Genomic DNA, 15,783 nt, shown 5'->3' with positions numbered 1-15,783 from the left:
TGAACCCTTTCAAGTTTCACAACATCTTTCCACTAGGAAAGAGACCAGAATTGCACGCAATATTACAAATGTGGCCTAACCAATGCCCTGTACAGCCGCAACAGAGTATTGACTATAGGCGGTGGGAGGAAATGCTATGGCTGAACAGGACATTGTTTAGGCCTCTGTTGGAATATTTTGTGCTATTTCAGTCTCCCTCTTGTAGGAAGCATGTTATGAATCTTGAAACGGTTCAGAAAAGATTTACAAGGATGTTGCCAGGTTTGGAGAGTTTGAGCAATAGGAAGTGGTTAAATACACTGCATCTGTTTTATCTGGAGCATCGGAGGCTGAGGGGTGACCTTTTGGAGGTTTATAAAATCATGAGGGGCATGGATAGGGTAAATAGACAAGATCTTTTCCCTGGGTTGGGGGGAGTCTAGAACTCGAGGACATAAGTCTAGGGTGAGGGGGGAAAGATATTAAAGAGACCTTAGGGTCAACTTTTTCACGCAAAGGGTGGTATGTGTATGGAATGAGCTGTATGAAAAAGCACAGCAGGTCAAACAGCATCAGAGAAACAGGAGATTTGATATTTCAGGTTGGGACGCTTTATTGAAAGTGAACAGCTTCACATTTTCCCCATGTTATAATCTGCCAATTATTGCCCACACACTCAACAGTAGAAGAAGTTTGAAAGCAGATTGTTAATATATTCTCCTTCAACACTGGAGGGGAGATATTGTCAACTTCCTGAGATTTGTCAGTTTTCAGTCCCATTTACTTCTCCAATATGACTTATTGACTGAGATTAATTTCTTTCAGTTCCTCCCTCTCTCTCGATTCTTGGATAATTTCATGATCAGTTCTGACCTGTCCAATAGAATCACACTTTATATCTTCTTAAAGACAGAAAGAATAAGTTGGAGAAGTACAAACGCTGCTTTCGAATACCTCTACAGTCTCCAGTAAGAGGAAAAATACGAACTGGATGGGACTGAGCAAAGATTATTCCCAATGTGAGAAGAATAGGATTTTAAAAATCACAGTCACCTACTCAATGGAATATATCCAAGATCCAGGGATCAGGAGCTGTGTGTAACGATGGCTGGATCAGTGCCATTTGTTTTCGCAATCAGGAAATACTGGGGGTGTGAGCAGGATTAAATATCAGGATTAAACTCGAATGACATTTGGAGAGTCTGCCATTGCATTACGTGACAGCTAAATGCATTGCAAAGTAATATCAAAGGAATGTTTTCTAATATATCTCATCAACTCACCTAACTAGTTTAAGTGTAACTTACTTTCAAGTTAGGAGCCTTAAGTTTTGAATTTTTACCATTATTACTCTTTAATTCTAATTTCTGTGGGACTTTTCTCCCCTTCCTGTCACACTTTGATTAATATTTGCTTTGTCAGTACCCTGCACCTCTGCTTTTTTTGGTTCTTCTTGAATTTTTGTAACTTCCTTTTATTAGAATTGTCCCTCCCTCCAGATAATTTGTTTAAAGCCCTATTCAGAACCCGGATTATATGATTCACCAGGGCACAGGTTCCAGCATGTGGGACAGCTCTCACCTTAACATTATACCTGGTTGCAATGCCCATGAATTGGAGCCCATTTCTCCCAAACAAACCTCTGAGTAGCACCTTTACCTCACTAATCTTGTTTGCCCTATGGTCATTTACATGTGGCTCAGGTAAGTAATCTGGTATTCATTCCCTTTGTGAATTCCTTTTGTTTTTGCCTCAAACTGTTCGTAATTCATGGCTTCTTTCCTCATCCTAACTTGGAAACAGCATGCTTATCAGTCACTGTCAGATATGGTGACAGTCTCTGAAACTAACTCCACGTGTCTGTTATTGAAATAAAACACTGTATTCTGCAGCATTGATTTCCTTTTCTCCCCATTTGGAAAGAGTTACAGCAACACATCGATTGCTGCTGCAATGCAAACTGCTCAGTTACACTGAAGTCTGTGCCTTTCTGCAATTGCATCATTTTGCCATGTTCAGATTGTGGTCATTTTCATGCCTGCACGAGGCTGAAGGGTGTCAATCATTTATACAATCATGAGGGGCATTGATAGGGTAAATCGTCAAAGTCTTTTCCCTGGGATGGGGGAGTCCAAAAACTAGAGGGCATATGTTCAGGGTCAGTGGGAAAAACTTTAAGTGGGACCTAAGGGGCAACTTTTTCACACAAAGGGTGTGTATGGAATGCGCTGCCAGAGGAAGTGGTGGAGGCTGGTACAATTACAGCATTTAAAAGGCATCTGGATGGGTACATGAATAAAAAGAGTTTAGAGGAATATAAGCCGGGTATTGGCAGATGGGACTAGATTAATTTGGGGTGGCACAGTGGCTCAATGGTTAGCACTGCTGCCTCACAGCACCAGGGTCCCAGGTTCGATTCCAGCCTCGGGCGACTGTCTGTGTGGAGTTTGCACATTCTCCTTGTGTCTGCGTGGGTTTCCTTCGGGTGCTCCTATTTTGCCGTGCTAAATTGCCCATAGTGTTAGGTGCATTAGTCAGAATGGGGTGGGTTACTCTTCAGAGGGTCGGTGTGGACTTGTTGGGCTGAAGGGCCTGTTTCCACACTGTAGGGAATCCAATCTAATCAATATCTGGTCAGCACAGATGCACTGGACCGAAGGGACTGTTTCCTGTTCATCTCTGTGACATAGATCTACGTATTGTTTCAAAAACTATTTTCTAATCAATTAATTCTGAGATGTTGTTACACAACCCTGGAGCAGGTGGGACTTAACCACGCCCCCAGTTCAAAGTTGGGGAGACAATGGCCAAATGGTAATATCACTGAACTGTTAAACCAGAGAAATAGTGAGGACTGCAGATGCTGGAGATCAGAATTGATAAGTGCGGCACAGGAAAAGCACAGCAGGTCAGGCAGCATCCACGGAGCAGGAGAATTAATGTTTCAGGTGGAAGACCTTAATCAGGCATATTGGTGGAGGGAGAGGGGTCTGAAAGATAAAAAGGACGGTGGGGTGGGGATGGGGGCAAGGTAATTTGGGAAGGCAATAGGAAAGTGCCAGTGAAGTTGATGAACTATTTATGAATTGATGCTACCTCATGCTCCCACAAAGAGGTTGAACAATTCATCAACTTCACTAACACCTTCCATCCTGACCTTAAGTTCACCTGGACCATCATGGACACCTCCTTCCCTTTCCTGGACCCCTCCATCTCCATCTCCGGTGACTGACTCAACACGGACATCTACTTCATACCCACCAACTCCCACAGCTACCAGGACTACACCTCCTCCCACACACAGTCCCTTACCCCCAATTCATCCACCTCTGATGTACCTGTTCCCAGGAAGAGCAATTCCACTCCAGGACATCCTAGAAGACCTCCTATTTCAAGAACCTCAATTTCCCCTCCCACGTGGTCAACACAGCCCTCCAGTGCATTACCTCCAATTCCTGCACCACTGCCCTCCAACTGCAACAAGGACAGATCTTCCCCAGTCTTCACCTTCCACCCCACTAATCTCCAGATACAGCGTATTATCCTCAGCCATTTCTGCCACCTACAATCAGACCTCACCACCAGAGATGTATTTCCCTCCCCATCCCTATCAGCATTCCGTAGAGACCAGTGCCTTGTTAGGTCCACGCCCCCTCCCAACCCAACTCCACTCCTGGCATCTTCCTTTGTTGCCGCAAGAGATGGAAAATCTGCACTCACACTACCCCCTCATCTTCATCCAAGGCACCAAAGGATCTTTTCACATCCAGCAGAGATTTTCCTGCACCACCAACTACCTCACCTACTGTCTGTTGCTCTTGACGTGGGCTCCTCTACATTGGAATGTCAACTCGCAGAACATTTCAGGGAACTTCTCCGGGACACATGCACCACTGCCCTGACCACTTCAACTCCCCATCCCACTCTGTCAAGGACATACAAATTCTGGGCCTCCTCCATCGCCAAATCCAAGCCACCCAATGATTGGAGGAAGAACGTTCCATCTTCCGTCTTGGGACCCTTCAGTCACATGACATCAACATCGACTTAACCAGTTTTCTTATCTCTCCTCCCTCCACCTCATCCCAGATCCATCCCTCAAACTCAGCACCACCATCTTGAAATATCTTCCCTATCCATTTACCTTCCAACCTATCCGCCCCACCCTCCCCTCTGACATATCACTAGCATTCCCCCACCTGCATCTACCTATCACCTTCCTAGCTACCTTGACCCAAACCCCCACCCCCTTCCTCCTATTTATCCCTCATTCCCCTTCCCCACACCATGCCCTCCCATGAAGGGCTTCTGCCAAAACGTCAATTCTCTGGCTCCTCGAATGCTGCCTGACCTGCTGTGTTTTTCCAGCACCACCCCTTTCAACTGTTAAACCAAAGACCCCAATAATATTCTGGGTACCTGGATTTGAATCTTACCATGGTATAGGCTGTGGGTTTGTGGCGCAATAGAAACACGTCTGACTCCAGATCAGAAGGTAGTGCATTCAAATCATGTCAGGCTCACTGCAGCTCAATTTTTGGGCAGCACGGTGACTCAGTGATTAGCACTGCTGCCTCATAGCACCAGGGTCCCAGGTTTGATTCCAGTCCTCAGGCGACTATCTGTGTTGAATTCACACATTCTCCCCGTGTCTGCGAAGGTTTCCTTCAGGTGCTGCAGTTTCCTCTCATAGTCCAAAGATTGGTATGCTTTCCTTTATTGGTCAGATTATTTAGTACAGGAATTGGGAGGTCATGTTGCAGCTGTACAGGACATTGGTTAGGCCACTTTTGGAATATTGCGTGCAATTCTGGTCTCCTTCCTATCGGAAAGATGTTGTGAAACTTGAAAGGGTTTCAGAAAAGATTTGCAAAGATGTTGCCAGGGTTGAAGGATTTAAGCTATAGGGAGAGGCTGAACAGGCTGGGGCTGTGTTCCCTGGAATGTCGGAGGCTGAGGGTTGACTTTATAGAGGTTTACAAAAGTATGAGGGGCATGTATAGGGTAAATAGGCAAAGGCTTTTCTCTGGGGTTGGGGAGTCCAGAACGAGAGGGCATAGGTATAGGGTGAGAGGGGAAAGATATAAAAGAGACCTAGGGGGCAACCTTTTCACGCAGAGGGTGGTACGTGTATGGAGGAGCTGCCAGAGGAAGTGGTAAAGGCTGGTACAATTGCAACATTTAAGAGGCATTTGGATGGGTATATGAATAGGAAGGGTTTGGAGAGATATGGGCCGGGTGCTGGCAGGTGGGACTAGATTGGGTTGGGATATCTGGTCGGTCTGGACGGGTTGGACCGAAGGATCTGTTTCCATGCTTTACATCTCTATGACTCTATGTGCAGGTCAGGTGAATTAGCCATTCTAAATTTCCCATAGTGTTAGGTGCATTAGTCAGAGGGAAATGGGTCTGGGTGGGTTACTCTTTAGAGGGTCGGTGTGGACTTGTTGGGCCAAAGGGCCTGTTTCCACACTGTAGGGAATCTAATCTAAAATGGGTGAATTTGAATTCAATAAAAATTTAGAATTAAGACTCTAATGATGACCATGAATCCATTATAAATTGTTGAGGGAAAAGCCCATCTGTTTCACTAATATTCCTGAGGGAGAGAAAATGCCATTTTCCCCTGGTCTGGCCTATATGTGACTCCAGACCCACAGAAATGTGGTAGCCTCTTAACTGCCCTCTGGGCAATTAGGGATGGGCAATAAATGCTGGCCTGGTCAGTGCACCCCTCGTAAATGCAGGGCAGTGGTGCTCTCATCCCATGAATGAAAAAAATTACCATCACTGCATCGCAAAAGAGAAAAAAAAACTGTCCAAAGTCCTGCTGTTCCTTTAATCCGAAAAGCTTTTACTACAGAACTTCCTGATATCGTGACACACCTGATGTGAACCTTTCCATCGACACCTACACACCCATCCTGAATGTGAAAGCAATTTATTGCTGCTCAGTTCATGATACAAAACAGCTCATTGTCTGGTTCACAGACTGGATTCATCCGGTAAGTGAGAATGGCTTTAAAATTCTTCCTCTGTCACATCGTCAGGATATTCTTGTTAAATTGGAAAGGAATTTGTCCCTTTTGATCTTTGATTTTTATTCCAATTAGAGATCTGTACTGGGAACAATATAGATTAGAGACATTCAGGGAGAGAAACTGTCTTTACCAATATTGTTGTTATTGTTCTTTCAGCTTTTCGCTCGGTGCTGTTAAACTGGTCAGAACCATAAGATCATCATCACACTGATTGTTGAGTCAGTACAATGTCGTATTAAATGCGTGTGATTTGATAAGAGAAACAGAGAACAGTTTTCAATGTTGTTTTCTTTAAAACTAAACAATCAGTTTCTTACTGAGGTTTCCTTGAAAATGCAGTGAGCAGCTGAGACAGACAGAGCAGGAGGGAACAGCACAGGCTGAGAAACTGCAGGAGATCGGAAAACTGGGAGGGTCAGTATCTGGCATTTCAAGTCATTGACTGATCACAAAAGAAAAGGAGAATGGAAGGATTCCATTTAAAATAAAAAAATAGAAAGTGCTGAAGAAACGCATCAAGTCAAACAGCTTCTCATGACAAGAGAGGGACATAGAGTCCTGTGACCCTTCTTTGGAACTGAAGGGGACTGAGAAATGATGGGATTCTGTTGTTAACAAAGGGGAGGGGCGAATAAACCAGGTGCTGAGGGGTCACAGAGTGGGCTTTTCTCCCCTTTGTCAGTAAATTAAATACCAGAGCACTTTCCAGCCCTTTGCAGCTCTGAACAAGAGTCAGAGTAGAGAATGTGGTGCTGGAAAAGTACAGCATGTCAGGCAGCATCCAAGGAACAGGAGATTCAATGTTTCAGCAGATTCCTGATGAAGGGCTTATACCTGAAACTTCTATTCTCCTGCTCCTCTGATGCTGCCTGACCTGCTGCGCTTTTCCAGCACCACACTCTTGACTCTGATCTCCAGCATCTGCAGTCCTCACTTTCTACTAACTGAATAAGAATCAGACCTGACTCAAAGCATTAACTCTGTTTCTCTCCACTGTTACTGCCTGACCTGCTGAGTTTCTCCAATACTTTCTGTTTTTATTTACAATCTTCAGCATCTGCTGTACTTTACCTTTTATTTGAGGATTGTATTTAAAAAGCAGCTTTCTGGTTTCCAGGTCATAGAGCCATAGAGATGGACAGCATGGAAACAGACCCTTCGGTCCAACCCAATTGTACCAGCCTCCACCACTTCCTCTGGCAGCTCATTTCATACACGCGCCACCATCTGGGTGAAAAAGTTGCCCCTTAGGTCTCTTTTATATCTTTCCCCTCTCACCCTAAACCTATGCCCTCTCGTTCTGGACTCCCTGACCCCAGGGAAAAGCCTTTGCCTATTTACCCTATCCATACCCCTCAAAATTTTGTAAACCTCTATAAGGTCATTCCTCAGCCTCCGACGCTCCACGGAAAACAGCCCCAGCCTGTTCAGCCTCTCCCTATAGCTCAAATCCTCCAACCCTGGCAACATCCTTGTAAATCTTTTCTGAACCCTTTCACGTTTCACAACATCGTTCCGATAAGAAGGAGATCAGAATTGTACACAATATTCCAAAAGTGGCCTAACCAATGTCCTGTACAGCCGCAACATGACCTCCAACTCCTGTACTCAATACTCTGACCAATAAAGGAAAGCATACCAAACCCCTTCTTCACAATCCTACTTACCTGCAACTCCACTTTCAAGGAACAATGAATCTGCACTCCAAGGTCTCTTTGTTCAGCAACACCCCCTAGGATCTTACCATAAAGTGTATAAGTCCTGCTAAGATTTGTTTTCCCAAAATGCAGCACCTCACATTTATCGGAATTAAACTCCATCTGCCACTTCTCAGCCCATTGGCCCATCTGGTCAAGATCCTGTTGTAATCTGAGATAACCCTCTTCGTTGTCCACTACACCTTCAATTTTGGTGTCATCTGCAAACTTACTAACTGTATCTTTTATGCTCGCAACCAAATCATTTATGTAAATGACAAAAAGTAGAGGGCCCATCATCGATCCTTGTGGCACTCCACTGGTCACAGGCCTCCAGTCTGAAAAACAACCCTCCACCACCACCCTCTTCTACCTTTGAGCCAATTCTGTATCCAAATGGCTAGTTCTCTCTGTATTCCATGAGATCTAAACTTGCTAACCAGTGTCCCATGGGGAACCATGTCGAACACCTTAGTGAAGTCCATATAGATCACATTAACTGCTCTGCCCTCATCAATCCTTTTTGTTACTTCTTCAAAACACTCAATCAAGTTTGTGAGACATGATTTCCCACGCACAAAGCCATGTTGACCATCCCGGATCAGTCCTTGCCTTTCCAACTACATATACATCCTGTCCCTCAGGATTCCCTCCAAGAACTTGCCCACCACCGAGGTCAGGCTCACCGGTCTATAGTTCCATGGCTTGTCTTTACCACCCTTCTTAAACAGTGGCACTATGTTTGCCAACCTCCAGTCTTCCAGCACCTCACTTGTGACTATTGATGATACAAATATCTCAGCAAGAGGCTCAGGTGATTTAAAGCACATTTCAACTGTTGAATTGAATGTTTATTTTTTATCCATTCACCCATATCAGGAATTGTGATGTTGCTGGAATGACTTTTCATCTTTTGTTTGTTCTTTCATAGAATGTGGTAGTCACTGGTTGGGCCAGCATTAATTGCCTGCTCCTAATTGCTCTTTGAGTGGCTTGTTGGAGCCATTTCAGAGAGCAGGTAAGAGTCAAATACATTGCTGTGGTTCTGGAGTGACACACAGGCCAGATCAGGGAAGGGCAGCACTGAAAAACGTCAGTGAAAAAGATGGTCTTTTCTGACAATTGACAATGGTTACATGGTTGTCATTTGGCTAGTTTTAAATTGCAGAGTTTTCTTTATTGAATTCAAATTTCAGTATCTGCTTTGGTGGGGTTAAAACCCGTGACCCCAGAACATTAACCTGGGATTCTGAATTATAAGCCTAGCATCTGTGCTCTTGCCTTATGGTCAGCTGCAGTCTGTGTGCTGAGGTATACCCTGAGTCCTGGGAGGGAGGGACTCCTGTATTTTGAACCAACAATGTAGAAGGAACAGTGAGGGGTCCAAATTAAAACCAAAAGAACTGTGAATGCTCTCTATCAGAGACAAAAACAGAAGTTGCTGGAAAAGCTCAGCAGGTCTAACATCACATGTGAGGAGAAATCAGAGTTAACATTTCAGGTGTGGTGACTCTTGCTGAGAACTACCCCAGTCACCGAACCCAAAATGTTAACTTTGATTTCTCTTCACAGATGCTGCCAGTGAGGGTTCCAAGTTGGGACGATGTTTATTGGTGAGAAACTTGCAGCTCATTGTGGTCCCATATCCTTGGAGACGGTTGTGGTCGCAGATTTGGAAGTTGCAGTGAGGGGATGCTTTGTGGATTTCCACAGGGTAACTTGTAGACGGCATACACAGCAGCCGTAACATGTCAAAAGTGATGTGTCAGAATGTTCATGTTGGTGCCAATCAGCTTGTTCTGGATTGTGTAAAGCTCCTGCGTGTGTCCAGTGCACTCAGCTTTTCTTGAGATCATGTGGAGTATGTATTGCTCCATTTATTGTTGGGTGGTTGTTGATGCTATTTGGGAAAGACAAATTAATTCCTGCTAAAAGTTGTGCTTTTAGTAAGAGGTTAATGTGTGCAGATACATCCCTCAACACCTGCAGTTTGGAAGTTCAAACCTCAGCTTGAGATCAAAGAACTTAAATTGCTAAAGATTCTCTTGATGATAATCTGCATTTTTGACTCTTACCCAATAAACTTCACTTGTTCACGTTTATTTTTGGCACTAACACAAGAACAAGTATCCCCCCATTAACTCTGTTTCTCTTTCTGCAGAAGCTGCCAAACCTGCTGAGCTTTTAGCAGCTTTTATTCTGATTTCCAGCAACAAATGCATTTTGCTTTGGAATTCATAACTGATTCAAAGAGTATAGTGCTAGAAAAGCGCAGCCAGACAGGCAGCATCTGAGGAGCAGGAGAATCGATGTTTTGGGCAAAACCCTTCATCAGGAATCAGATTCTCGGATGGTGCCTGAGTAGCTGTGCTTTTCTAGTGCCACACCCTTCAACTCTGTTCTCCAGCATCTGCAGTCCTCACTTTCTCCGAATTCATAACTAATGTTTCTCAAAGGTATGACTGTATAACATCACAACTGGACTATTTTACTCCTGAGTCATCTTTTCTTTTTACAGGAATCATTGAAAAACCATCTCCAATGATGAAAAGGTATCAGGCCCTCACATTATTTTCCTTAACACTAATATGTCTCATCTTTCTTTTTACAAGCCCCTCATTTGATAACATTTTTTTAAGAGTAAATGATTTTACAATCATTCTGACAAGCTATTCGGCCAAAATAACCTCCATTGACCAATGGTATGGCCAGGTCAACCCTGAGAACACAGTGATTGTGAAACACCCACAGCCACACACAGAGCCTGGAATTATGTTTTTACAGACCTCCACTGAACTAAACCCTTCCCCACTGGTCACCTGCAGCATCGAATCAGCAGCTAGACTAAATCCAAACAAACCAATTTATTACTTCATGCAAGGATTCATTGGGAAAGTATCTGCATATCGAGAACCTGAGTACAAAAGCATTCGTCTGCTTTCTTCATTCAAGAACGTTATCATCTTGCCCTTGAATCCTAAAGAATTGTTCAGCAATACACCCTTGGCTGGATGGTATGAGAAGGTAAGGAGTTGTACAGAACTAGCCGGTGGATGACTATGTGGATGATAATAACTGCTTTTAGTCATCTATCTGACAAACGAGTAATGAGATTTACACTGACAAACTAAATCCCAGTTTCTATACGTATGATGATGGATACAGATTTGAGATTGAATGTCAGTTTCAGGTCCTGACAAAATCATTTGGAGAATCTGCAAGAAGGCCATGGTCATTTTCTTTCTGAAAGTCAATATTTATCTCAATTATTCAGATTGCGCTTTGTTCATTGGTGGTTGGGACTGATAGTTTGGAAACTCCTCAGTCCACAGAATATTATACCAGTTAATTTCACACTTACACTTATTTGAAATTACTGTGTTCATTTAAATACAGAGGGTGCGGCTTAGGCAGTAGATGTCAAGGGAACCTTTCCCAGGAGAATGGAAGCAGTTTTAATTGGTGACTCAACTAGTTAAACCCTGAGACAGAGCTGGAGAGGTACCAGGATCAAACCTTTTCTTTATCTGTTAAACAGAGAGTCAGACTGTGCAGAAGGTCAGGATTGAGGTCAGATTGTGTGTGAGAGAGGGCTCGAGAGTCAGTCAGTTCAGTGAGTACAAACTGGAAAGAAGCAAACCATTTGGGCCCCATTGTAGCTGCAGGAAAGATTCATTCTACAAATTGTCCAACTGTCATCATCGCAAGATCAGTACTTCAGTGATGAATTCATCGAATGAAGAGTTTCGAAGCAGCATGTTACTGTTAGAGTGAATGGCAAAGCTGGCAGGAGAAGGGAACACTGGATAGCAAGAGATATTGAGGCTCTGGTCAAGAATAAGAAGGAGGCATTTGTCAGGTGTAGACAACTGCGATCAAGTAAATCTCTTGAAGAGTATAAGGGGAGGAGGGCATTCTAAAGAAGAAAGTCAGGATGGCAAAAAGAGGCTGTGAGAAAGCTTTGGCTGATGAGGTTAAGAATAATCCAAAGAGATTCTACTGGTACATTAAGAGCAAAAGATCAAATAAGGAGAGAAAGAGGCACTTACAGATCAATTATAACATTTATGTGTGGAACCATAAGAGATGGGAGAGATATTTAACAATTATTTTGCAACAGTATTTACTGTGGAGAATGCCATGGAGGCAAGGGAATTTGGGTATTAAATAATATGTCTTGATAACAGTCCACATTACAGAAGAGAAGGTGCTAGAGGTCTTAAACAAATATAAAGGTGGATAAATCTCTTAGGACCTGATTAAGTGTATCCTTGATCACTGTGGGAGGCTAGGGAAAAAATTGCAGGGCCCCGACCAGCAATATTTATATCATTTACAGCCATAGATGAAGTGCCAAAAGACTGGAGGGTGCCTTCATTACTCAGACCATTGAGTACATTGGTGACCTTTAAGCAGCAATTGGATAGGTACATGGATAGGTGCTTAAGCTAGGACAAATGTTTGGCACAACATCATGGGCCGAAGGGCCTGTTCTATGCTGTATTGTTCTATGTTCGATGTTCTACAGATGTTGGGGCATCATGTTGCGGTTGTGCAGGGCATGTGTGAGGGCACTTTTGGAGTACAGTGTAAAATTCTGGTTGCTTTGGTAGAGGATGTATATTATTAAATTGGAGAGGGTACAGAAAAGATTTACAAGGATGTTACTGGCACTGGAGGGTTTGAGTTATAAGGAGAGGCTGGATAGGCTGCGACTTTTTACACTGGAGAGTAGGAGGTCGAGGGGTGACATTATAGAGTTTCTCAAGCACTTTCTGTTTCTGAACTTTCTCATCATTCAGTTATCACTGAGCTTCAGGGACAGCATGGCGGCTCAGTGGTTAGCACTGCTGCCCAACAGCACCAGAGACCTGGGTTCAATTCCAGTCTCAGGCAACTGTCTGTGTGGAGTTTGCACATCCTCCCCATGTCTGCGTGGGTTTCCTCCGGGTGTTCCAGTTTCCTCCCACAGTCCAAAAATGTGCAGGTCAGGTGAATTAGCCATGCTAAATTGCCCGTAGCGTTAGGTGTAGGGGAATGGGTCTGGGTGAATTTTTGCAATGTATCTCGTAGGTACTACAAAAACAGAAGTTGCTAGAAAAGCGCAAGAGATCTAGCAGCATCTGTGAAGAGAGAAATCAGATTTAATACTTTGGGTCTGGTGATCCTTCCTCAGAACTGATAGTCCAGGTGGGTTGGTGAGGACTTGTTGGGCTGAAGGGCCTGTTTCCACACTGTAAGTAATATAATCTAATCTAATCTAATCTAATCTAATCTAATCTAATCTGTTTTATCCTCCTCACTTCATTCCCACAGAATTGACGGTACGCTACACCATATGGTTCAAGAAGGCAGCTTACTATGGGCAATTCAAGATGGGCATCAAATGCTGGTCAGCCAGTACTGCCCACATCCCCGAATTAATATTATTATTTTGTAAATCAGATTAAAAGTTTTCCTAGATAGCAGCCAATATCAATAACAGTGTTTTGAGTCTGACTGAGCCTGTTGCTAGAGACCAAAAAGTGTTTGATGCTTCATCGTGCATGATTGTGACTGGAAGCTTGCACTCTCATTGAAAGCTGACCCAAAACTCAGGTTAACAATCTGGGGGCATTGGATGGTGTCTGAGACCATTCTGATGGAGGACGGATGTGTGAACGGATTGTAGGTCCATGGTGAAGAGGGGGTAACTGGAGCCCACAAACTGGAAATTCTGAAAGCATCAGAAGAATTGCAGATAGAAGTGGGAAGAGACTAGACAAGGAGAGGAAAAATGTGTTGATGGTAAAAGTGAGTCCTGTGGGACACAAGCAGGCAGAATTAATATGAACCTTTGCTCTGTTGCAGGTAGATCCCAGCAAGGAAGAACATTGGTTGCATGTGCTTGCTGATGGCTGTCGGCTAGCCTTGCTGTGGAAGTATGGGGGCATCTACCTGGACACAGATATCATTTCACTCAAACCCTTGGAGTTCCGAAACTTCCTCTGTGAACAGTCGAGTAATTATGCCAATAATGCAGCTTTGGGATTTAACCGCTTTCATCCCTTTACCAAGATGTGCTTAAGAGATTTTGTTGATAAATACAATGGAGCAGCTTGGGGCCATCAGGGGCCAGACTTGATGACCCGAATGTTGAAGAAATGGTGTGGAACTGATAATCTCAATAACTTCTGCAACAAAGATTGCAAAGGGATAATGTTCTTGTCCAACAACTGGTTCTATCCAGTTCCATTTTCTAATTGGGGAAGGTTCTTTCAAAAAAATACATGGAATAACAACAATGATACTATCGAAAAGGAATTGTCAAAGACTAGTGGAGTACATATCTGGAAGTATATGATTGGTGATCAGAAAATTGAAATCAAAGCAAGTCGATCTTTAATAGAATATTTCTTCAGTGAATACTGTCCAAGCACATATAAATCTCTCCCATCCCAGAAAGAAAAACCAGCAAAAAAATAGAAACATTGTGCCTGAACATCCTGGTTACAGTGATCCTACACACTAACGTGGACAAGACAGGTTAGAACAGGATGACCCCTGGACTAATTTTGGTGATTTTTTTTGCCCTGGGATACGTTTGAGTATTGTCCAGAATTTTTACACTGATTTTTAATTATTTCAAACATCACTGCTAAGCAAACCAATCACTGTGGCTGATTTAATGGAGTCCCACTTGGCTCCATCTCATGGAATCTTCACTGGGATCTTGCTGCTGTCCATGAGGCTGCTGGGTGATGGTAAGCATTGGGTTTTGGCGTAGCTTGGTGACTCAGATGAAAAGTAGGAGATATGTAGAGGAAGAAAAGGGGTCAGCAAAAAGACGGATGCTCTTTGTCTTTTGACCATCACATATTTCTCCAACAAGTGAAGACTAAACCAACCACTGGCCAAGGCCTCACACTCCCTTTCGCTCTCACGAGCTGGCCTCTAGTTGTATTTCTGCTCTGAGGTAATTCACATGGTAAAGGAGCTGTCCTATCTGAGCTGGACTTTATACATACAAGCCTGAAGGTCTTAGGCCCTCCTGTGAACATTCTGCTCATTATTAAACCAATCAGCAGCGTCCGGGGACTGCAAACCTTCCCAATCCCGGAGTCTGAAAGTCAGTTCAACCTGTCTGTCGGTCAGAATTGTTGCAATTTCTTGCATCTGAAGTCGACCCTGCAGGTGTCATCGGGCATGGGAATCCAATCTTCTGTTTCTCTGAACCCAAGGCTTAGTCTTCTCTTGAATAATTCATGGTGTTACTTTCTGCTCAGTACGCACTGAGGTTACTTCGGTCAGACCAGGGACAGTTAATCTTTGCTCCTCGGTCATCCTGATTTCAGATCTCGTGGACTTTTTGGAATCTTGTCTCTTGGTGGAATCCCACAATCATTGTGTTCCCGGTTACTCTGTCTCTGGCGAGTGACTGGTCAGGGATGTGGAATGTGGGGTTTAATGTCGGTGATGCTGCCTGGGATCTGAAAGTCACTTTGATTGTCAAGATTCAGAAGGATTCTGAATAGTTATTTATGTTTAAAACATTCTCCGGTTATTTCTGCTTCCTGGTGGATGATGAAACTCGTAAAAGTTCTAGTTTTCTATCTTGTATATTTTGATTAATCTGTTAACACATGACGAATGGATCTATTTTTAAATTACTGCAGTGTTACTGTCTTCTTGATGATGTGCGAATATGTAAATCTCTGCTGATGATTTTGACACAGTAAATTGGTTTGGAAAGAGTTGAATTTGCAGTCGATTTTATTCACCTCTGTGCTGGATTGAATCATCATGTTCGACTTGGGAGTTAACATTTCCCACTCAGGTTTTAAATGGTTATTCTCTAATGCAGCGATTGCTGGATATTTCCCAGTTGCTGGACATTGTTTCCTGTCACCAACCTTCTCCCCAGACCTCCACCAATCACACAATCCAGACTGAACACAAGCTGTTCCTTCAGAGCTCATGCGAGCCAATGATCCCTTGATTCTGGTCCATTAAGAGTTAAGTTGAAAATGGCCAAAATAGGAGTAGACAAATAACAACCTGCATTTCTGTAGAGACTTCAACAGAAT

The 15,783-nt window shown here is 43.5% G+C and overlaps 1 protein-coding gene and 1 pseudogene across 1 annotated transcript; one reads left to right on the top strand and one right to left on the bottom strand.

Annotated features, from left to right (window-relative positions):
• LOC148148367 (alpha-1,4-N-acetylglucosaminyltransferase-like) overlaps nucleotides 1-3,198 on the bottom strand; it is a 141,145-nt pseudogene extending 137,947 nt beyond the window's left edge.
• Nucleotides 3,199-5,889: 2,691 nt separating this feature from the next.
• LOC148148366 (lactosylceramide 4-alpha-galactosyltransferase-like) lies at nucleotides 5,890-15,451 on the top strand. The gene is made up of 3 exons (XM_087993886.1): nucleotides 5,890-5,984; nucleotides 10,236-10,741; nucleotides 13,568-15,451. Exons 2-3 carry the CDS (start codon nucleotides 10,259-10,261, stop codon nucleotides 14,180-14,182), a joined length of 1,098 nt encoding a protein of 365 aa, XP_087850012.1. The 5' UTR covers nucleotides 5,890-5,984; nucleotides 10,236-10,258; the 3' UTR covers nucleotides 14,183-15,451.
• The last annotated feature ends 332 nt before the right edge of the window (nucleotides 15,452-15,783 follow it).

Source organism: Chiloscyllium plagiosum, unplaced genomic scaffold, assembly GCF_037043375.1.
Source record: "Chiloscyllium plagiosum isolate Xiang-an unplaced genomic scaffold, Cpla_swu_hap1 HiC_scaffold_13, whole genome shotgun sequence".
Lineage (NCBI taxonomy): Eukaryota > Metazoa > Chordata > Chondrichthyes > Orectolobiformes > Hemiscylliidae > Chiloscyllium > Chiloscyllium plagiosum.
Note: the sequence above shows the minus strand (reverse complement) of the source record. Positions and strands in the feature narration are given on the sequence as shown.

Excerpts from the sequence above, each read along its gene's own strand:
- LOC148148366 (XM_087993886.1), top strand. The coding sequence starts at position 10,259 with ATGATGAAAAGGTATCAGGCCCTCACATTATTTTCCTTAACACTAATA. Across the intron at positions 10,742-13,567 it reads TGGCTGGATGGTATGAGAAG|GTAGATCCCAGCAAGGAAGA; the intron begins GTAAGGAGTTGT and ends GCTCTGTTGCAG.